At 57.7% G+C, this 18,897-nt stretch overlaps 12 protein-coding genes across 15 annotated transcripts; 3 read left to right on the top strand and 9 right to left on the bottom strand.

Moving 5' to 3' along the window:
- Positions 1 to 17: 17 nt before the first annotated feature.
- On the bottom strand, positions 18 to 1,650 carry SDRG_09861 (hypothetical protein). The gene is made up of 10 exons (XM_008615817.1): positions 1,564 to 1,650; positions 1,392 to 1,524; positions 1,228 to 1,348; positions 931 to 1,184; positions 810 to 888; positions 622 to 763; positions 462 to 573; positions 346 to 413; positions 186 to 303; positions 18 to 139 (listed from the first exon to the last, which is right to left on the bottom strand). Exons 1-10 carry the CDS (start codon positions 1,616 to 1,618, stop codon positions 64 to 66), a joined length of 1,158 nt encoding a protein of 385 aa, XP_008614039.1. The 5' UTR covers positions 1,619 to 1,650; the 3' UTR covers positions 18 to 63.
- A 348-nt stretch (positions 1,651 to 1,998) lies between these two features.
- On the top strand, positions 1,999 to 3,699 carry SDRG_09860 (hypothetical protein; the record flags this gene model as incomplete). The annotated part of the gene is made up of 10 exons (XM_008615816.1): positions 1,999 to 2,064; positions 2,112 to 2,231; positions 2,280 to 2,384; positions 2,430 to 2,540; positions 2,590 to 2,689; positions 2,736 to 2,871; positions 2,919 to 2,951; positions 3,007 to 3,220; positions 3,262 to 3,345; positions 3,388 to 3,699. The coding sequence occupies 10 exons, from the start codon at positions 1,999 to 2,001 to the stop codon at positions 3,697 to 3,699; spliced, it is 1,281 nt and encodes a 426-aa protein (XP_008614038.1).
- SDRG_09859 (hypothetical protein) lies at positions 3,695 to 4,993 on the bottom strand. Of its 3 annotated transcripts, XM_008615813.1 has the most exons (9): positions 4,795 to 4,993; positions 4,643 to 4,742; positions 4,476 to 4,601; positions 4,355 to 4,430; positions 4,202 to 4,304; positions 4,121 to 4,153; positions 4,063 to 4,074; positions 3,902 to 4,013; positions 3,695 to 3,860 (listed from the first exon to the last, which is right to left on the bottom strand). In XM_008615813.1, exons 1-9 carry the CDS (start codon positions 4,948 to 4,950, stop codon positions 3,724 to 3,726), a joined length of 855 nt encoding a protein of 284 aa, XP_008614035.1. In that variant the 5' UTR covers positions 4,951 to 4,993; the 3' UTR covers positions 3,695 to 3,723. The 3 variants fall into 3 exon arrangements, with proteins under 3 accessions (XP_008614035.1, XP_008614036.1, XP_008614037.1); XM_008615814.1 differs by having other exon boundaries at positions 3,902 to 4,074; XM_008615815.1 differs by having other exon boundaries at positions 3,902 to 4,074; positions 4,121 to 4,304.
- A 95-nt stretch (positions 4,994 to 5,088) lies between these two features.
- On the top strand, positions 5,089 to 6,135 carry SDRG_09858. Of its 2 annotated transcripts, none has more exons than XM_008615812.1 (2): positions 5,089 to 5,557; positions 5,610 to 6,135. In XM_008615812.1, exons 1-2 carry the CDS (start codon positions 5,101 to 5,103, stop codon positions 6,044 to 6,046), a joined length of 894 nt encoding a protein of 297 aa, XP_008614034.1. In that variant the 5' UTR covers positions 5,089 to 5,100; the 3' UTR covers positions 6,047 to 6,135. The 2 variants fall into 2 exon arrangements, with proteins under 2 accessions (XP_008614034.1, XP_008614033.1); XM_008615811.1 differs by having other exon boundaries at positions 5,607 to 6,135.
- A 203-nt stretch (positions 6,136 to 6,338) lies between these two features.
- SDRG_09857 (hypothetical protein) lies at positions 6,339 to 7,288 on the bottom strand. The gene has a single exon (XM_008615810.1). The coding sequence runs from the start codon at positions 7,230 to 7,232 to the stop codon at positions 6,396 to 6,398; it is 837 nt and encodes a 278-aa protein (XP_008614032.1). The 5' UTR covers positions 7,233 to 7,288; the 3' UTR covers positions 6,339 to 6,395.
- Positions 7,289 to 7,581: 293 nt separating this feature from the next.
- On the bottom strand, positions 7,582 to 8,534 carry SDRG_09856 (hypothetical protein). Its single transcript, XM_008615809.1, has one exon. The coding sequence runs from the start codon at positions 8,475 to 8,477 to the stop codon at positions 7,644 to 7,646; it is 834 nt and encodes a 277-aa protein (XP_008614031.1). The 5' UTR covers positions 8,478 to 8,534; the 3' UTR covers positions 7,582 to 7,643.
- Positions 8,535 to 9,406: 872 nt separating this feature from the next.
- SDRG_09855 (hypothetical protein) lies at positions 9,407 to 10,280 on the bottom strand. Its single transcript, XM_008615808.1, has 2 exons — positions 10,010 to 10,280; positions 9,407 to 9,957 (listed from the first exon to the last, which is right to left on the bottom strand). The coding sequence occupies exons 1-2, from the start codon at positions 10,237 to 10,239 to the stop codon at positions 9,519 to 9,521; spliced, it is 669 nt and encodes a 222-aa protein (XP_008614030.1). The 5' UTR covers positions 10,240 to 10,280; the 3' UTR covers positions 9,407 to 9,518.
- A 237-nt stretch (positions 10,281 to 10,517) lies between these two features.
- SDRG_09854 (hypothetical protein) lies at positions 10,518 to 11,148 on the bottom strand. Its single transcript, XM_008615807.1, has one exon. The coding sequence runs from the start codon at positions 11,107 to 11,109 to the stop codon at positions 10,606 to 10,608; it is 504 nt and encodes a 167-aa protein (XP_008614029.1). The 5' UTR covers positions 11,110 to 11,148; the 3' UTR covers positions 10,518 to 10,605.
- A 210-nt stretch (positions 11,149 to 11,358) lies between these two features.
- On the bottom strand, positions 11,359 to 14,338 carry SDRG_09853 (hypothetical protein; the record flags this gene model as incomplete). Its single annotated transcript, XM_008615806.1, has 1 exon — positions 11,359 to 14,338. One exon carries the CDS (start codon positions 14,336 to 14,338, stop codon positions 11,417 to 11,419), a length of 2,922 nt encoding a protein of 973 aa, XP_008614028.1. The 3' UTR covers positions 11,359 to 11,416.
- Positions 14,339 to 14,885: 547 nt separating this feature from the next.
- On the bottom strand, positions 14,886 to 15,998 carry SDRG_09852 (hypothetical protein). The gene is made up of 3 exons (XM_008615805.1): positions 15,446 to 15,998; positions 15,251 to 15,397; positions 14,886 to 15,202 (listed from the first exon to the last, which is right to left on the bottom strand). The coding sequence occupies exons 1-3, from the start codon at positions 15,974 to 15,976 to the stop codon at positions 15,044 to 15,046; spliced, it is 837 nt and encodes a 278-aa protein (XP_008614027.1). The 5' UTR covers positions 15,977 to 15,998; the 3' UTR covers positions 14,886 to 15,043.
- Positions 15,999 to 16,479: 481 nt separating this feature from the next.
- SDRG_09851 (hypothetical protein) lies at positions 16,480 to 17,451 on the top strand (the record flags this gene model as incomplete). The annotated part of the gene is made up of 1 exon (XM_008615804.1): positions 16,480 to 17,451. The coding sequence occupies one exon, from the start codon at positions 16,480 to 16,482 to the stop codon at positions 17,449 to 17,451; it is 972 nt and encodes a 323-aa protein (XP_008614026.1).
- Positions 17,361 to 18,775, bottom strand: SDRG_09850 (hypothetical protein). Its single transcript, XM_008615803.1, has 5 exons — positions 18,567 to 18,775; positions 18,176 to 18,518; positions 18,060 to 18,116; positions 17,776 to 18,015; positions 17,361 to 17,723 (listed from the first exon to the last, which is right to left on the bottom strand). Exons 1-5 carry the CDS (start codon positions 18,764 to 18,766, stop codon positions 17,448 to 17,450), a joined length of 1,116 nt encoding a protein of 371 aa, XP_008614025.1. The 5' UTR covers positions 18,767 to 18,775; the 3' UTR covers positions 17,361 to 17,447.
- Between the last annotated feature and the right edge of the window lie 122 nt (positions 18,776 to 18,897).

Genomic DNA, 18,897 nt, shown 5'->3' with positions numbered 1-18,897 from the left:
ACACGGCAACACCGCGATACAAACATACAAACAAGACAATATTCATCAACTTAGCTCGACAGCTCACTCCACGTGGTCGGCCGACACCATTGCATCGTCCTCATCGTCCGTGCTTGGGCGGGACGCCTGTGCTTGCACTCTACACTGCAAACTGAGCTACCAACATAGCTACCCCGACGTCGTACTGCGCCAAAAGAGCCTGGATCTGGTTTTGCTGGCGCCACATGACCAGTCGGTACTGGTCACGCTCGGCTTCTGCTTTCACAGCGCGTGTTTCGGCTTCTTCCCGTGCCGAAGTCTCCACTACGGCCCATTAGTGGTCGAGCATTCGTGCTCAACACGTACGCTCGAGGAGGAATCGCAGCTTCTCTGTCGCACTACGCTCCGGTGCAAACCATGTTTGCGGCAGCATTCTAGTACAGCTCTCGTGAGCATTTGGTAACCCAAACCCTAAGGCGTACTCGAAGAGCCGCAACCACACCATCGCCGGAAGTCGATCTTGTGCTGGATACAGCGCTGCGACGGCCTCTCGAAAAGCCCGGGGGTACGTTGCGTGCAGCTGCAGCGTCCACACTAGCGTTGACAAGTGTAAGGAGTCGCATGGGCTACCTGAACACGTACCTTGCGGCGGAAAGTAGCAGACTTTGGCAGACGTGTTGTTGTCGTCCCGCAGCGGCGCAAAGTGCACGCCAGTCAACACCATCTTGGTGCACGAGCCGTCCTCGCGCGACCGGATCTTGAGCAGCTTGTCGCCAAACGGACCCTACACCTCGATCTCGCACAACTGCACTAGTGTCCACAGCACTGACGATCGCAATCCCCATCGGCTTGAGCAACGCGTGGATCGTCGCGATGAGGCTCTCGGGGGCACCGGCGCCGACGTAGATGCTGTGCCATCGATTAATGCATGTACTGCGGGCGAGAGCATACCGGTCGTACTTGACGTTGGCGGCGCACTCCATCGTGTAGATGCTGCCTTGCACAACATGGGGCACGCTGTAGTCGTCACTCGACTCTTCTGGCGCGCCAGTCTCCTCGCGGTTGTTGTCATCGTTGTCTGCTTGCATGATCGCATCGTGTGAAGCCATCGATGGCGGCGAGCGCTGCGCTACGTAGGTCGCACACGATTGCTGGCAAGCGGCAATGACAGTTGGATCGATCTCAAGCCCGTGGTTGATTGCATCCTGGCACCCATGAGACCCATGGAACAGCAATCAGGACATCTACCTTGCCAATGACAGAGCCGACCAAGCACGAAAAGTACCCGCTGCCCGAGCCAAGGTTGAGGAACGAAAGTCCGTGGAAGAGATCGAATGCTTCCAGCACCTGCGCATAAATGTGTGGCGCGCTGCGTCGCCATGAGCAGAGCCTTATACCGAGACGAAGCCTACCTGAGGTGCATGGAGCCGACGCGAATCGGGTAGTCGTTGTAAGCGCGTTCGACCATGGTCCGGGGCACAAAGAGGCCACGGTCCACCGCTTGAAACGCCGCCAGGACCATATCGGATTTGATCACATCGTGGTCTAGCGCCACGTAAGACGAGCTACACGCGTCGCGCTTACCTCGCAGAGCCAGCGCCAGCTCGTCGTTGGTCGCGCCGGAAGAGAGCCAAGCCATCTCGACGCCGCTTGCCAGGTGGAAGAACGGCGAATGTTCCGTTGTTGGCGTATCTTTCTGGTCTTCGAACTTCGTCTTGGCCACGATGTGCCACGATAGAGCTCCAACGCGTGCCTGTCGGATGCGAGCGACCTCTTAGAAAGTGCAGGCATTTCATCTTCACGCGCGTGTTTGGCCAAAGGGGCTCGGTCTGTGCCACTGCAATCGCTAGAGATGGTTGTCATCACGAGTTCAAGCGCTCGGATCGGAATCTCCAACGGCTTTCGTGACTCTGAACTTCGAATTCACATACTGGGGACTAGTATTCGTTCGCAGGATTCGAAGCTGCGACTTGCAACCGGCCTTTCTGCAAAGATATCTTTTTCGTCTGCGGTCGCAGGATGGCCGAGCACCATGCAGCGCTCAAGGGACCGACGGCCGTCAGCTACGGCTCGTTCGCGACCAAGGTATATATGAAGATGCAGCGTGGCTCCATCACCCTACGCGTGGGTAGACGTCGTGGCTGGCGGAGCAGATCAACACACCGACCAAGACGCTCATCGAGCAAGACTTTTGCTCGAGCCACGAGCAGTGCATTGCATACGAAGAAGAGACACCCCACTCCAAGAAGCTCGTTCGCCTCTTCTGCCCTAGCTGGATGACATAGCAAGCTCTCTCATAGGTGGTCAAGTTTGACGAGCATGGCGTCATGTCGTTTACCGAGTTGTCACGCGCCGACGTCATGCAGATCGTCCAGGAGCACTCGAGCGCCAAGCGCTTTAGCAAGGTACAGCACGTCGCCATGCATCATGGCGTCATACTCTGTTCCCAGGACGACACAAGCGACATGCGACACGACGCATCGAGCTATGCCAAGCACTCTCGACCTGTGCGCAAGCGCGCGAGCGTCGCCATGGCCCCGTCAGCAGTCTGCGAAGTGCAGGTTGATCTACATCGACCGCTTGTGACGGCCTACGACGCAGTGGCAATAGGCACTGCACATGCGCGACTTGCGCAAGCTCGACCACACGTTCAGTGCGACGAACGAGCCGTCGATCGCGGTGCGGAAGCAAGTTCTTTTGGTCAACGCAGGTGGCATTTCGATACTATCTTCGGGACACGTGGCACCCTGGCGTAGATCCTTTGCGCGGCGTCATCATGCGCGACTGCTGCTTGCTCTTCGTACCCAACGGCGCCGACACGCTCATCCAGCTCCTTCGCAACAAGATGGCGCTTTCCAAGTCGGAAGAAGGCCATATTCACTTTGAGTTTCGGTATGCATCTTCGTCACCTATGGCACGCTCGAATTACTGATGCCTAGCGCGCTCGAAGCCATCTTCTACTCGCTCACCAAGTACGCTACCCATGTTGCATGGTTCGTTCTAGTCGCCAGCACAAGGTTACGTTAGGATGCTGAGCTCGGACTGTGAGCGGCTCATCTCTGTCGTCTCGGAGGCACTGAATCGCCTGGCGGGCGCGCAACTCTCGTCGGGCGAGATCGAAGTGCTCCACATTCTCAAGAACAAAGTCAACGAGTTCGAGTCGCAGGTCACGGGCCTTCGGCGCGTGCTCATGGAGCTGCTGGAAAACGAACAGGACCTCAAGCTGATGTACTTGACCAAGGTACTTGGCACCACCACACAGCGTTGGTATACCGTCTTTAGATGTACGAGAACCCGTACATGACGCGGGAAATGTTTGCCTTCGACTCGGAAGAAGCCGAAGCTCTCCTCGAAGCGTACCTACAGGTGCAAAGCGAATAGAAGGCGGGGGCTGAAAAGACCTATTAGGACATTCACTCGATGCGCGCCAAAGTCCGTCTCATCCAGCAGCGCATGGCCAACACGGAGAACGTCGTCATGCTCAAGATGGACGCGGTCCGCAACTCGCTTCTCTCGATCGACACGATGTTCGGCCTCATCATGCTCTGCCTCAACTTTGCCATGTTCGTCGCCAGCTCGTTTGGTATGAATCTTGTCTCTGGCTACGAGACAACACCACATCTCTTTTGGGGCGTCCTTGGCTCGTCCGTCTCGATCTCGATGGTCTTGATCCTCCTCGGCGTCCGCTTCTTCAAGCGCCAAGGCATTGCGCTCGTCTAAAGCGAAACCTTTTGCTTTCATTTTTCAAACTCGGCTGACGAGACGCCGAATGTGGTCGCGGACGAGCGATTGCAATACTGGACTCGGATACGCGTCGAGTGCGAGGAGCTTGGAGCAGGTTGCTTGCATGGTTTGTTGAGGCCACGTGCAGTAGACGACCACTACATCTCTTGAGCCAATATCGTACTGCAAACCGACGTACGCAAGCGACCGAGGAGCTCGTGGTCGCCTTGGGATGGCACGTCTTGATTCAGCACACAGAGAAGACCCATGGTTTGCGCCATGAGTGTCGACTCAAGATGACCCACAATCATCTGCGTGCAAACGTCAGCGCGCATGCAGTCAATACTTTCATCGCTCTACTTCCGGGGCGATCTAATACAGATATGAGGTGGACGCCTTCACCGTGTTTCGCCCGTACAGAGAGGAGCGAGGTGAAGGCAAGCCGTTGCACCTAGTGCTCATTGTCCTTGCGTTCCGAGTGAATAGAATGTAGACGTACGCGCTTGGACTTGTCCCGGAGCTGATGGGCCAGCGCATGGATGGCCGATGCGTCAACGAGATCCATCGTGACCAAGTGCTTGAGCGCTTGCTCGCGGGTATCACTACGACCTCATGTCAGTGATCCTAGCGCTTGCCTTTGCGGTGTGTCTACCTAAGCGAGTCGGTTTGCATCATGGCGAGGAGAAAGTCACGCTTGGCGTCGTCGGAGGCGTCCGACTCGGCGACACCTAGGAGGAGTACAGATGCGGAGAAGTGGGGGCGACGCTGGGTACACTGGAGGAGCTGGCGCTTGGCCTTCTTTGCGAGCTTCATGTCGAGCACATGGTCGATGAACCATGGTATGTCGTCCGTCGCAACGCTGCAGATGTCCCAGTACGTTGCAATCGCTTCGACAAGACCTACACTGCGTGAACCTCGGTGACGGCAAGAAAGCCTTTACGTTCTTCATCTCTCGCGAGCAAGTTGGCTGCATGCAGGAGCTCTTCCATGGCAATGTGACCCAAGCTTCGTCGACGATTCGCATCCGTTGCGTGGACGACCTATCCATGAAGAGACGTTCGTTCGCTGACCCTGATCGCGACGTTGGCGTACCTCCTTTAGCTCGTCCGGTAGCGTCGTCTCCATGGGGTCTTGGTAGACGTAGGCCATCATGGGGCGGAAGACCTCGTCGACGAAGACCTTGGGGGTCGTCTCGAGGAGGCTGCTCATCGCCAGCCCGCGGTGGGTCGCCGTCAAGACGCGGTCCATGTCCGAATTGGCCGAAATCGGTTTCAAAAGTCCTACTTGAACCGAATTCGAGCAATTATAATTTCTGTACTTGTTGTTTGTAGCAAACAAAAAAACGGAAATAAAAAGCGCGCCTCTTTCCAAGATCGAGACTCTTCAATTGGCGGTCGCATGGGCACGAAGGTCTTCAACCCGATTTCGCCGCATTTTTGGAGCGCGGACGAGCACGCGCGGTTCCTCGAGGCGCTCGAAAAGGTCGGTCAGTGCACGCCGACGCCCGCGGTCTGGGGCCTCATCGCCGACCATGTCGGCAGTCGCACCGACAAGGACGTCCAGCTCCACGCGAACCGGTACTTTCTGCAGCTCCAAATGCTCAACACGCAGAAGCGCAAGGAGATGCAAGCGATGCAGGCAGTCGATACCAAGTGGAGTCGTGAAGACGACGCGCGCTTCGAAGAGCTCCTCGCCGCCCACTCGAACGCAACGTGCTACAACTGGGAAGCGGTCGCGGTGCAGTTCCCCAACAAGACGCCCAGAGCCGTGCGCGACCGGTACCTCAAGCTCGTGTACGACATTGCGCGCATCGAGAACGGCTATCACGTGACGATGCATCTCGGTGGCGCCCACGGTACCCGCCTGTGCTAACGAAGCCACGTTTCACCAACGTGGTGTACTAGTAGAAGACCGAATGCCACCGGGAAGCAACAACGTCGAGCCGTGTGCGATGTACGATTGCTGTATGATGCTGACGCCAGACGAAGAAGACACGCTCATGACGGCGCTGGAAGAAACCAAGATCCCGCCCATGGCGACGCCGCCGACCCTCGCGGTTGTGGCTGCGGCCGTCGTCGCTATGACCAACCACGCCGACAGGAAGCCGCCGACGCGAGAAGCACCCAAGTTCTCCAAAGACGACGCAAAGCATGCACTGCTCCAAGCACTCATGATGGAGAACACTGATACAGGCATCGTCCTCAATGGCCTCCACCGAGCGCTGCGGCTGCTCGACTTGCGCTACAACGACGCGCCGCGCAACGACACTTTTGTGCAGAAAGCGGAGCCATATGCATCCAACCAGCACCACCCGATGGACCTCGATACGTTTAGTGTCGTATGAGCCTACTGCGGCTGAATCACCAGAATCGATGCTCTCTCAGTCATCTCGTTGCTGCGAGCTCCTTCAATGAGAAATGAGTTTCTTATACACGCGAATATCTTGAATCGCAGCATGGACCGACGTATCATGTACTTGCCCCAATAGAATCTGCGCCAATGACAATGGGATCTTCGACGTTCAGTGCTTCTTTCCTTGTCGTCTCTGAGCACAAAGTGAACAAGCCCAAGGGTCAGAGGACATTATTTGCTCGCCCTTTAACGCCACGTCAACTGCCAACGACAACTCCAATTCTCTAGCAATGATTTATTCTCCCAGACCAAAATACAAGTGCACGTCTCGTCAATGGTCCTCACACGGCAAACTTGGCCGGTGAGAGCTCGACGTTCATGTAGTACTGCTTCTCGAGCTGCGTGTGGGGTAAAGGCGACGTTATGTCGGTCGCGGACGCGATGCTGTACGCCACGATCCGCATCGGCATTGTCTCCCAAAAGGTCTCAAGCGGCACGCTCGGGAGGCCGGGGACGTTCACGAGTTGCCAGCGCTCGAAATCGACGTACTCACTGTGAAACGAAAACGTGTACGTGTCGCGTGTGTTGAACGCGTACTCGCCCTTGGCGGCATACCGCACCGCGCGCTCGTCGTCGGTCTCACCAAAGCCATTTTGACCCAAGCGCGGTGGCGTGTGCCCCTCTGGCGTCCGGTGAAACTCATCCACCGAGAGATGCAATGGAAAGCTAATGTGGGGTAGTTCTTTGGCCGTGTCTGGTGCTTGGAGACGTCCGAAGCAGTAGTGCAAGCCCGAGACACGCAAGTGCAAGATCGGCAAGAGCACGCGACACAGCGTCGATGTGACGTAGCCGAGTCGCATCTTGTTCGGAACCTCGCCGCCAATGTACACCAACCCCCGCGGCTCGTGCTTGAACTGACCTTGGAGCTGAATCCAAAAGAGGCGGCGATGCCCCGTGAAGAGCTGCTGCCACTTGGGCGGCTCGGGCTGCGTCTTGAGGAGGAAGAGGATTTTGCCCTTGAAGAAATCGTTCTCAAACTCAAACGGGGTCATTGCGTTTGGGAGGATCGATTGGCCGCGCGTCGGCTCAAGCGCACTACTGCCCTTCTGTAGCACCATGTCGTAGATGTTGAGCGACGGCGCGTGCCACGGCTGCTTCTCGAGGACGCCCGCCAACATTGCAAAGTTGTGTGCAAACAAGTGACCGTTTGGACGTCGCTGGCCTTCACTCTTCCATGGATCCCAAAAATCGAAGAGCCAATGGGATCGCGAAAAGGGTGAATCTTCAAGGGGTTTGCACCAATAAGCATGGGTTCGAAAAAAGAATTCCGTCGAAATTCGAAGCCTCTGGGGATCCCACGGACACGTGGGTCTCACAGGGGTCAAGGCAGCTCGTCAAGGAGCGTACAGACTGTACGTCGTGTAAGCACTGCCCAGGTACCTGATACAGGATCGACTTTACCATGCTCTAGGCATGAACATGCATCGTTGTACGGGACGTATCTGCGCGTCTCGTTGAGCTCTGCGATCAGAGAAGAAGAAATAATTTGCGTTAATAGTAGTTGGTAACTGCGCTATAATGGGCGCGCGTTAGACGCTTCGGAGCCGCGTCGGCGAGAGCTCCATATTCATGTAGTACTGCTTCTCGCTGTGTGTGTGCGGCTTCTTCGTCGACATGTCGGTCGCGGACGCAATGCTATACGCTACGATGCGCATCGGCATCGCTTGCCAGAATTTCTCGAGCGGAACGTCCGGGACACCGGGGACGTTGACGAGTTGCCAGTGCTCGAAATCAATGTAGAAGCTGAAGAACGAGAACGTGTACGTGTCGCGCGTGTTGAACTGGTACCGTCCTTTCGCCGCTTTCCGCGCCGATCGATCGGCTTCCGTCTCGCCAAAGCCGTCTTGGCCCAGCGGCGGCGGCGTCTGGCCCGCCGGTGTGCGCACAAACTCGTCGACAGACGAATGCAGCGGAAAGCTAATGTGAGCGAGCTCCTCATCGCCGCGCTGACGGACATCCGTAGGGTACATGCGGCCAAAGCCGTAGTGAAGGCCAGCGACGAGCAAGTTGAGGACGGAGAGAATGACGCGACACATGGTGGTCGCCAGGAGACCGAGGCGGAGCTTGTTGGACACTTCACCACCAATGTACACGAGGCCGCGCGGCTCCTGCTTGAACTGGCCTTGGAGTTGGATCCAAAAGAGGCGGCGGCGACCGAGAAAGAGTTGTTGCCACTTGGGCGGCGCGGGCTGCGTCTTGAGGAGGAAGAGCACCTTGCCCTTGAAGAACTCGTTCTCAAACTCGAGCGGCGTGTCCGCGTTGGGGACGATGGCCTGGCCGCGCTGGAGCTCTACCTTGTCGCCGGTCGGCAGCACCATGTCGAAGATGTTGAGCGACGGCGCGTGCCATGCTTGCTTCTCCATTCTCGCTCAAATTGCACTTTGTGTCCTTTCCGCTGCCGTATCCTCGGCTTCTCTCGCCTTCGCCCTCTATTTTTAGCATGCGTGCACCAATGAAATCGTCGCGTGCTCGCATGTCGCAAACAACTTGACCAATCTGCATCGAGAAGCGAAATTCAAGAACCTTGGGGATTTGCCGCCGACGACGACTTCTGTGGAAGGGTCCGGCGCGAGGACGTCCTCCACTGTCTTCAATTTGCACGTGAAGACGAGATCGTCAGCGTAGCGAATACATTACGGGTACAATTTTACCTCGAAATTCTGGTGTTTGGAGACTGTTTCGCCAAAATATTTGAAGTCCCATACGTCCTATCTGGAGGTTCAGCAGCGGCAAGTTTTGAGGAGCACGCCGTCCCAAGGTTGACCATGGGTTCCGTCCAGCTCACCTTTCTTTCGTCTCTTCTCTCTTTGAGCTTCAACGTATCGCACTTGCGAGTTAATGTTTTACGTTAACTTAGATTGTTTGTCGAGCGTCCAGTGTTCAAGCAACGTGGCTTCAGATGCGATCGAGCTGATGAGCATCCGACTGCAGAAGCTCGCGAGGTTGATCGAGTCGCAACGGGGTGAACTGTTCAAAGCGAGTCGTTGGCGGAACGCAGAGCTCATGTGATACGATCACGTAAGCCATCGCGAACGGCGCGATTCATTTGACGTCGTGCATCGACGCACCAGCTGGTTGCGTCATGCGACGCTCCATCTTCACCGGAATGAAACAAGAATGCCAACGCAACGGCAGCAGTTGATCCATGATAGTTGATCGGTCATAGCGCTGGACGTCAAGCGAAGGTGGCGTTGATTCCCTTGCTGGATCGGCCCAGCGTCGTCAAATACCTCGAGGTTGACCAACTGGTTCTTGGTCCCTTGTTTCCTGCATGCAAGAACCGATGATATTATCAAATCGAATGTCTGCCATTGGTTTCACCCTGTCAATGTCAATGCAGCAATGGATCCAAAGCTAAATGCATCATTCGTCGCACTATTCAACGCAATACTTGGTTGGGTCTGCTAAAGGATCCACTCTTCGAGGTACGGTGCGTTGGCCTTGGCCTTGGCAACGCTGCGCGTCGTGCGCGGGATCGGGCGCGGGGGCAGCTCGCCGATGCGACGCAGGAGCATAAACGTGTCGCAAAAGTGGCACAAATACGGCCCGCTCGGGTACGCCGTGTTGTTTTCCGACGTCAGCGTCGCCGCGTTGGTCTTGGCCGCCTCGGATGTCGCGCACTTCTCACAGCACGGCAGCGGATGCGTCGACGGCACGACCGGGGGTAGCCACACAGGCTTCACGACGCTCTGCTCCGTCGCGCGTCGGACGATGGACGCTGCAGGCGGCTTTGCTGTCACCTTTGGTGTTGTTGACGCGGTCGTCGCAGCAGCCCGCCATGCCTTGAGCGTGGGCAGCGGCGGTGGGACCTCGCCGGCCGCGATCGCCTTCTTCCTCAAACGCCTAAACGAAGCATGGATCGTCGTGAGGAGAGCGAGGAGAGGTCGTGGTGTACTGCGTTCGCTCGTAGGCGATTCTGAACTCGCGGTTGGCTTCGCGATGAGCCTTCATCTGAGCCTTCTTCTTCTCCTTGTTGGCTTCGTAATAACCCTTTAAATAATCCTTGTTCTTCGCTTGCCAAGCCTTCATCCAAGCCTTCATCTTCTCCTTGTTGGCTTCGTAATAAGCTTTCTGGGAAGCCTTCTTCCGCTCGTCCTTGGTCGTCGTCGGTCTCTCGCGCGCCATCGGTCTCGCTGCGATCTCGGGCTTCGCGCGCAAATTGCCAACTGCGCGCAAGCTTCGTTCAACTCCATTTTTTATTCTCATTGGATGTTTGTATGATGATGGATGAAACAATAAAAAAGCGATCTTTCTCGACACGCATTTCCGGACAGCTTTATCCGGTTCCCCCTCTTTGTAGTCGTTTAGTCGTTTAGTCGATGTTTCCGCCACCTTGAAGTCCAAGCCCATCGCAAACGTCTGTGGCGCCGCGAGGCCCGACCGCGCAGCTCTGGACACTATAGTGGGTAAAAAGTAATGTCAAGTCCTTCGTTATCAAGAGGATGCTGCAGTCCACCGGTGGACGTTGCCAGAGAGGCGTCGATGGAGGCGCTACGTTGCAGCTGCCCGTTCCCGCGCGTGGCAGTGTTCGAGGAACATGACCTGGAAGCAAAGCTCGCAGAGCACGGGGCCGATCGTCGCATAGGGTGACGCCGGAAAGGTCTTGGCCTTGACGACGCTGGCGTGGCCTTGACACTGCTTGCACTTGGGGTTGAGTTTGAGCATCGCGTACTCTTGGTCGAGGAGCTCGAAAAAGATGCGACGGTTGCCCCGCGTCTTCTGCTCGCGGAGCGCAAAGAGCGTCGGAAGCGTTGGCGGTGCCTTTGTCTTCTTCTTGCAGCGCGGTTTCTTGGTCGTCGATGGCGTCGGGAGCGGAACGTCGCTCGGCGGATCGAGGCCTTGCGCCTGGAGCTTCTCGCGTTTCAGCCGGAGGCGACGGGCGCGGTCCATGGCGGCGCGGTGCTCGCGCTTCTCGGCGCGGTATTTCTTGTCGTATTGGCGCTTGAGCTCTCGCTTGTCGACCTTCGACGTGGCTGGCTTGGTGCTACGTTGCATGCGGTTCGGGAGATTTCGAATTGTCGTATTCAGTACTTCAACCCACCCAGGCAATGCGGTTTAGTCGCTGTTTAGCTGGTGTTGAGTATCGCGCCGACTGAGGTTGCAGCCGTTGGAGCTGGCCGGGCTGAGAGCCGCCGAGTCATTGTCTCTCCAACGCGCTGCGATTGCGAGATACAGCCGCCTCGACTATTATACAACTACGTCCTCTGACTCAACCACATGCAGCGGCAATGTTAATCAGTAGATTTCCGATGACCATCCCAAAACGACTAGAAATAAAGTAGAATCGAGTGGGTTTGATTTGTTAACTGGCGGTCGCGGTCGACGGCTGCGCCTTCCAGTTGCTGAGTTGGACTGTCGCGTGGAAACTATAGTCGTAGTTTAAATACTTGATGGCGAGTTTGCTCGGCTGGCTCAGGAGCGCTTCGACGTTGCCCTTCAAGTCGCCGTCGAGGTAGCTCACGAGCGTCCGAACCACGTTGCTTACATTATGGTGGCCGGGGAAGTCTGCCGCGTACCATTCGCAGACGCGAGGGAGGTAGATGATGTGCTTGCGCATGTCGGCCGACACGAGCGTCGAGAGCACGAGCCGCGCCATAAAGTTGAGCTGGTGCTCGAGCGCAAAGCCGCGGTAGACGGTCACGACACTCACACTCGAACGTGTCGTCGGGTTGAGAGCAAACACCATGCGGTAGTCGGCGCCGCGGACCTCGAGCGGTGTTCGCGGGTCGCTCGTTGACCAGGATGGCCGCGGGAAGGGCGCCTTGAACGGCGGCAATGATGTGCGGAGGATGCAGTGCTCGATCTCGGCCGGCGTAAACAGCAAGCCCGAGACGTCGTACGCAACGCTGTTGAAGAACGTGGCCCACGTCGCTTTCGAATGCGGGAGGAGGTCCAAGAAGTGTCCGTGGAGCACTTGGAGGTGGTACAAGTTGAGGAAGAACGCGGTGCGGTCCGGGCTGTTCATGGCAAAGAGCGTCAAGGTCGCATTGACTTGCTTGATGCTCGCGACGACGTCCAAAAACATGAGCACTTCATGCGTCAGACACAGTTGCGGGTGCTGGCGCAGCAGAATCGCCATCCGCAGCGCTTGCTCGACAACGTCGCAGACATCTAGATCGGCCGAGGCGCCAAAGCGAACGCCGATCCGCCGGTCGTTGAGTATGCGCCGCTGCTCGTCCTTGGCGACCGCCTCGTCGTCCCGCGTGCCGCAGTGCAACTCATTTTGGTATCGGTCGCGGCCGAGGGTTGAGGCGACAAGATAATATGGCTTGCTCACGAGATCGTGGGCCATGACGACGCCCGAGAGCGTGTCCATCTCGGCGACGATCGCGCGGTGCCAAAATTCGCACTCGCCAAGCGACGCGACCGCGATGCAGTGCACGCGCGTCAAGGTCTCAATCTCAAACCAGTACATGCCGTCCGAGTTGGCGGGTGGCGGCAAGTTGAGGTAGTCGCTGGCCGGCGTCACGTCAAAGATGTCTGCGATTGGAATGACGAGGCACGGCGTCGACGACTGCGTGCGGAAGAAACGCACCTCGTGCTTCTTCGTGTCGAGGACGAGCCACTCGTTGCGCCAGTGCGAGTCCCAGAGCATGCGTACGACCTGTCCTTGGCTGCCGGTCGAAATCCCTGGCCGCGTCGCAAAGAACGGGGCGTGCGGTACCACCGAGCTCGGCTGCGTCAACAGCCGCTTGAGGGCTGCCTTGGCTGCAATCTTGCGCGAGAGCGACGACGAGGACGATGACGCGTCGACCGCGAGGTCGTGCAGCGCCGCATCAATGAGACTGCGTTCCGTGTCAATGGCGCGGGTCGAGCTCGTTTTTGTTTGAATCGTAAACTCGATCGTGGGATCGTCGGCGTCGAAATCGTCGGACGCCAGCGAGATGGCGAGGTTTGTCTGGACGGCCGTGTGCAGCGCGAACCGGTGCTTCTTGAGCACCGTCCGGCTACCGTCCGTGTACTCGAGGATGTCAAAGAGGTACCCGACGCGGCGCTCGCCCGGGCCCTTGACACCCTCAGTTGTGCTAAAGTACTCGACCCACACGGGCACGCAAAACTCAAACACGTCCAGCTCCGAGAGCAGTTGGTCGTGGTGCGCTTCTTCGTCCTTGATAAACTCGTTGGCTTCATTTTCCATGTCGAGGCCAAAGAGCGACCGGGCCGTGCGAGGTCGGACTGCGGTCGGGGTTGGCGACAGCTGCAAGCAGAGGTAGTACTGCTTCTGGCCGGCGACGTGGCGGTCATGGCGGTGGCCCGTCGGCGCCTTGAGGCTGTACGCGACGATGCGCAGCGGCATGGTGTCCCAGAACGTCGCAAGGCTCGTGTCCGGCATGCCCGGTACGTTGACGACCTTCCAGCGCTCAAAGTCGATGAAGAAGCTAAAGAACGAGAACGAGTACGTGTCCGATGTGTTGAACTCGTAGCGCTGCGTGCCCGCCTTGCGCCGCGCGCGTGCGTCAGTCGACTCGCCGAGCCCGTCCGTGCCCAGCGCTGGCGGCGCGTCACCGGCGCGCGTGCAAATAAACTCGTCGACAGACGATTGGAGTGGAAACGAGAGGTGCGGAAGCTCTTCGTCCTCAGGCGCGACTACATCCTTGGGGTACGCGTGGCCAAGACCGTAGTGCAGTCCGACGACGAGGCAGTTGAGCACCGAGAGAAGGATACGCACGAGCGTGTTGGTCACAAAGCCCAGCTTCATCTTGCGTGGCACCTCGCCGCCAATGTAGACCGTGCCGACGGGCTGCACCTTGAATTGGCCCTGGAGCTGGACCCAGAAGAGCCGTCGGCGACCGACAAAGAGGTGGTGCCATTTCGGACTCTCGGGCTCGGTGCGCAGCAAGAAAAGCACCTTGCCGCGGAAGAGGTCGTTCTCAAACGCGATCGGTTCGTCCGAGTTGGGCCAAATGGCCTGGCCCTGCACGACATCGCCCTGCATCTTGTTGTTGCTGTTGCTGAGCAGCATCTCGCTGATCTCGAGCGCTGGCACGTGCCACGGCTGCTTCTCCAGCGCCAACGCGAGCGGCGACGTTTTGTCTTTGGCGATGGCCGCGCGCTCGTCGTGGACGTCCATGTGGCACATGTGCACGGGCGAGCAGCGCAGGATGAGGTTGTTGGCCGCGTACGAGACGAGCACGAACATGCTGAGCAGCATCGCGATCGACACCGCGGGCTCGAACGAGAACCAGAGGCAGAGGATGCCCCCGACAAGACCCCACGTCAGCATCTTGAGCAAATTCAATTTGCCCTCCAGCGCCTCACATCCGGATAGAAAACCTCCGCCCGAGATATCCGGATGCCACCGGCGGGCCGACACAGCACGCGACCACTTCGGTCACATCTTCATTTGCCTCACCAAACCTGCTACCCGAGCCTGATACGAACGTCGATATGGACATGGCAACCGTCCTCCAGTCAATGGCAATGCGAGATTCCAAAGGTTTCTTTGTGAGAAGCGCCTCAGACGTCCTGAGCACGTAAGATGCAAGCGCCCATGCATGCCTGTACTACTACAGCGAGATGCTTCTTCGCCGAAGCAACTTCTTTTCGCCTGAAAGAGCCAGCTTCTTCAACAAAACGCTGGACGTTTGAAGTGCAGTTGAAGTCCGTTGGCGCGTGGACTGCACGTCTTTGCACAGCGTTGCGCAGCTACCGCTGCTGCTTGCGGGCGAGAGGCCGTCTCAAACTCATCAGCTTTCTGCACCGCAACACCAATCTTCAGTGTCGCCCTGATCACTTCGATTCAGTGGCAATGGCTGCTTGGGCAGCTGCTTGGGAGATCTCATGGACAGATTCTCCGTCCGAAGACTTCAGCAAATGTGAATCTCCTCGCTGGTAGCTTAATGGGCTAATATTTGCCGTACGACAACCCTCGTTGCACGTCAAGAAGAGAACGATGTGGTGTCTAGTGAGTGGTTTTGGCTCGATTTATCTACATCATGCTACAGTCACCCTTGCCTTGTTGCGCCTGGCCTTGGTGGGCCGACTCGGCGTGTGCAATGAGCTGCGTTACATCAGCAAACGATGCCCTGCACACAGGACATGTCTCCTGACCGCTCGAAGCCACAGGCGCCGCGCTCGCTCTGGGCGCCTACGAGTTTCGATCGTCCAACAAGATACGTACAGTGTCGCTGCGTACCGCCGAAGGACGCGCGCGGCCGCTGTCAGGATGCGCCTTGTTCACATGCGCAATCAGCTGTGACGTGTATCGAAACTTCTCTTGGCACATCGGACAGCTCTCGGAGGCCGCCGTGACGGTGGTCTTACTGGGCGCCGCTGCGGCCGTCTACAGTTGGTGTCTAGAGTGATGGCGAGCGCCAAAAAAGAATGTTACCTTGGCCGACTGCACGAGGCGTGAGACGGACGAGCCCATGCGCTGCTGCATGGACGCTGGTCGCACTGGCGGCGTAGCGCGGCGTGGGCATTGGTGGTCGGTTTCAAACCGATGGCGGAGACACACCTTCTTCCGGCACGAGTTGCATTGTACCGTGTTGGACGCAGTGAGCACTTCTCGGCAACCGTCGGCGGCACAGCGCTCCTTGGGCTTCTTCTTTTCCTCGTACTTGTCGGGGCTGCAGTTCGTGCGCGCGTGCGCGGCCCAGACTTCGTCGACGTCCATGGCGCCGGTCAGCGGGATCGTCGCCCGGCACAGCGGGCACGTGATCGCCCGCGCGTCCTTGGCGCCGGCTTGGGCGCATGCGTGCGCGTCGTACGTGCGGTGCTCGAGGCAAAAGATCCCGTTGCAGCAGTCGCAAGCGAACGGCAGGAAGTCCTTCTGGTTGCAGCCCGGGTTACTGCAGTGCTCGCCGACGTCCATTTTGAAAATATATGAAAATGCAAAGTGGCAGAGAAAATTCCGCCACATGAAGAATGATGGTCGCTGCACCTCGTTCGCGAACTCGGGTGCTGTCGTGCGTTGCTACGACAAATCTTGCCATGTTTTACAAACGAAATGGAAATATTTGTCCTATCAGCAACTCGTAGCAAGGAAAATGACAGAAACCACAGACACAGCAGAACATATTCCACACAGCTATGAACGACGAATGTCGTCACCGCACCCGCTCCTACCACGCCACCATGCAAGCATGCAAATGATCAGATAAGGGATATACAACCAGCCCAGACCCGCCTTTATGACTTCACCTGTCCTGATGTCAACAGATTTCGGATAGCCAAGATCTGAGTTCTTCGAGAGCACCGAAAGCGCCAGTCGCCATGACTCCAACTAGGCTCTGGTTTCAAGAGACGACAAGCCTCTGCCGCAACACCCGCCCGCGATAAGACGCAACGCGCGCGTCGGTTTCAGCCGTTTTACCGCGTCACGCAAAGATACGAGATGGCGCCAGTGTGCAATTGAATCCTATAATGAGCGTGACGCTGTCTCCGGGCGCGCTTCGGCCCGAGGACCTCCAGCTACTACTGCTCGACGACTCGGCGATCCCACCACGGTCGTCGTCGTCGCCGCCCATCAAGATCGACCCGGCGTTTCTCGAACCATTGGCGTTCGCACCGAACGACTGCCTCGTGCCGCACTTTCATCCACTCGACGGCTCGTTTCTGCAGTCGGCATTTGATGACTTGGATACGCAGCTTTTGACACCTCGGTCCATCAAAGAAGAAGTCTTTGACCCGAGTGTGCTCTCGCCGCACACAAAAGTGCCTGCGCCAACGTATCTCCAGCGCTGTGTCTCGTCTGCGTCGATGACATCGTCGTCCTCAACCAAGCCCCACGCACTCTGCCAAGTGCCCAACTGCGGTCGTCGCGTGCGCTCCAAAGGCTACTGCAAAGCCCATGGAGGTGGTCGCAAGTGCTCGGTGCCGGGCTGTGGCAAGTCGTCGCAGAACGGTGAATTTTGTATCGGCCACGGCGGCGGCAAGCAGTGCAAGGAGCCCGGGTGTGCCAAAGCCGCACAGTCCCACGGGCTCTGCAAGGCCCACGGCGGCGGCGCGCGATGCAAGCACCTCAACTGCATGAAAAGCAGCCAAGGCGGCGGCTTCTGCCGCGCGCACGGCGGGGGTAAACGCTGCCAGGCCGAGAACTGCACCAAGGGCGCTCAGCGAGGCAACTTTTGCGCGACCCACGGCGGCTTTCGGAGCTGCCAAGAGCCCAACTGCGTGCGCACCGACCGCGGCGGCGGCTACTGCGAAGTGCATCGGCAAGACAAGTTGTGTACGGCCAAAGGCTGCAAGAAGCTCTCGAAGAACCACGGGCTCTGCACCGTGCACCTCCGAAAAGTCGAGAAAGCTGCCGAGAAGAACGCACTGGCAGCCTTTGCGTTTAGCCATTCGGGCGCGATCGACATGCTATCGTCGATACCATACTACGGCCACCTCTAACTTAATGTATGTAACGACATGGCGACGTCCAACCGGCGTCCGTGCTTGTCCCAGAGCGGGCGTCCGCGTATGGTGCGAAGCGGTGCCTTGGGCGTGGTCACACGAGGCGGCGGTGCCATGCGCGTTTTCGGCTCCGATGACTGTTTGTGAATGGCACAAAGAATGTCACCGCGTCGAAGCTGCTCAAACCGCGAGACTGGCGAGAGCTTGGTGTAGTCGCCGTTGGGGCTGATGCGCGCCGTTTCTCGCAAGAGACTGCATACGGACGGCATCTAGTACAGCAGCGTCAGCGTGCAACTGACAGAAGAACTCAAGGTTGGCTACGTTGAGTTTGTAGGCGATTTTGGCACCCAAATCCGCCCAGGACGAAGCCAGAATGCGCGTCATGGTGCGTCGGTCGTCATTGCGGTAGACAGACACGAGGACGTCGCGCGGTCCAGCATCGTTGATTGGTGCTGCCACTGGAGACGACAATGGGCAGCGGGGTCCCTCGATGTAGTATGTGGTCAAGTAGCTCTTTGGTGGGCGCGCTGCCGGCAACTCGACTCGCGGAGGAGACATGCGCTAAGTTCGGTGAGTCTAAGTGTCTGTGAGCACGATGCCCACACCTCGCGTGTGGTTTGGAGTCGTGTCTGCACCGCGGATGCGACTTCAAGTTCGAGCGCCTACAGCCAAAATGACGACCTTAGATGCCACCACGGAGTAGCTCGATGTGCAAACTCACCTCGCGCTGGGCTCTGGCCTTGGCTTGTCGCTCGACGTGGGACTGCAGCGTGAGCTTTTGGTATCCATGCCAAACGCTTTGCGGCGTCTCGTTCGAGCGCTGGCGGCGTCGCTTCTTCTTCTTCTTGGCAGTCGGCAACGCTCGTTGTGGCGTTGGCTCAGCCCTTGGTGCGGATGGTTTGATTGCCTCCACGTCCACCGTCTGGATCTGGGCCATGGCTAGCGACAGCTCCATCTCCAGGTCGAGCAGGTCGTCTTCAAGCGTCGCTTTCTTGATCGGCATCTCGCTACTCTCGTCGTCGGTAGCGATGAGGATGGCCTCTACCACAGGAACAGCCTCGTTGCTAGTTGCAACGTCTATGACACGCCTGCCCACATGTATTGCGGTATACCATGGCTTGTCGTCCATACACCAGGCCGTGGCGTCGGCGCTGCAGAGCGCATGAACAGTCGCCCAGCACTCGGCGGCGATGGCTTCCGCCGCATGCCATGGCGCTTCCTCGTCCATTTCCATGCCCCACATCGCGGTCACATGCGCGACCGCATCTTCGCACTCGTCGAGGAGGACGAGGATCGAGACGTCGTCCGACATCGAGGCAAGGACGGTTTTGCGCAATAGAATTTATCGGCTCGTAATCACTTGGTCGCTGTATGTTTTGAAAAACATACGTATTTTAATACATTTTTGCCGCATGTCTATATTCTATTTGTATGGAGAATAAA

Source organism: Saprolegnia diclina, assembly GCF_000281045.1.
Source record: "Saprolegnia diclina VS20 unplaced genomic scaffold supercont1.32, whole genome shotgun sequence".
Taxonomy (NCBI): domain Eukaryota; phylum Oomycota; class Saprolegniomycetes; order Saprolegniales; family Saprolegniaceae; genus Saprolegnia; species Saprolegnia diclina.
The sequence above is the reverse complement of the archived record's forward strand: the minus strand, read 5'-3'. Positions and strand labels throughout refer to the sequence as shown.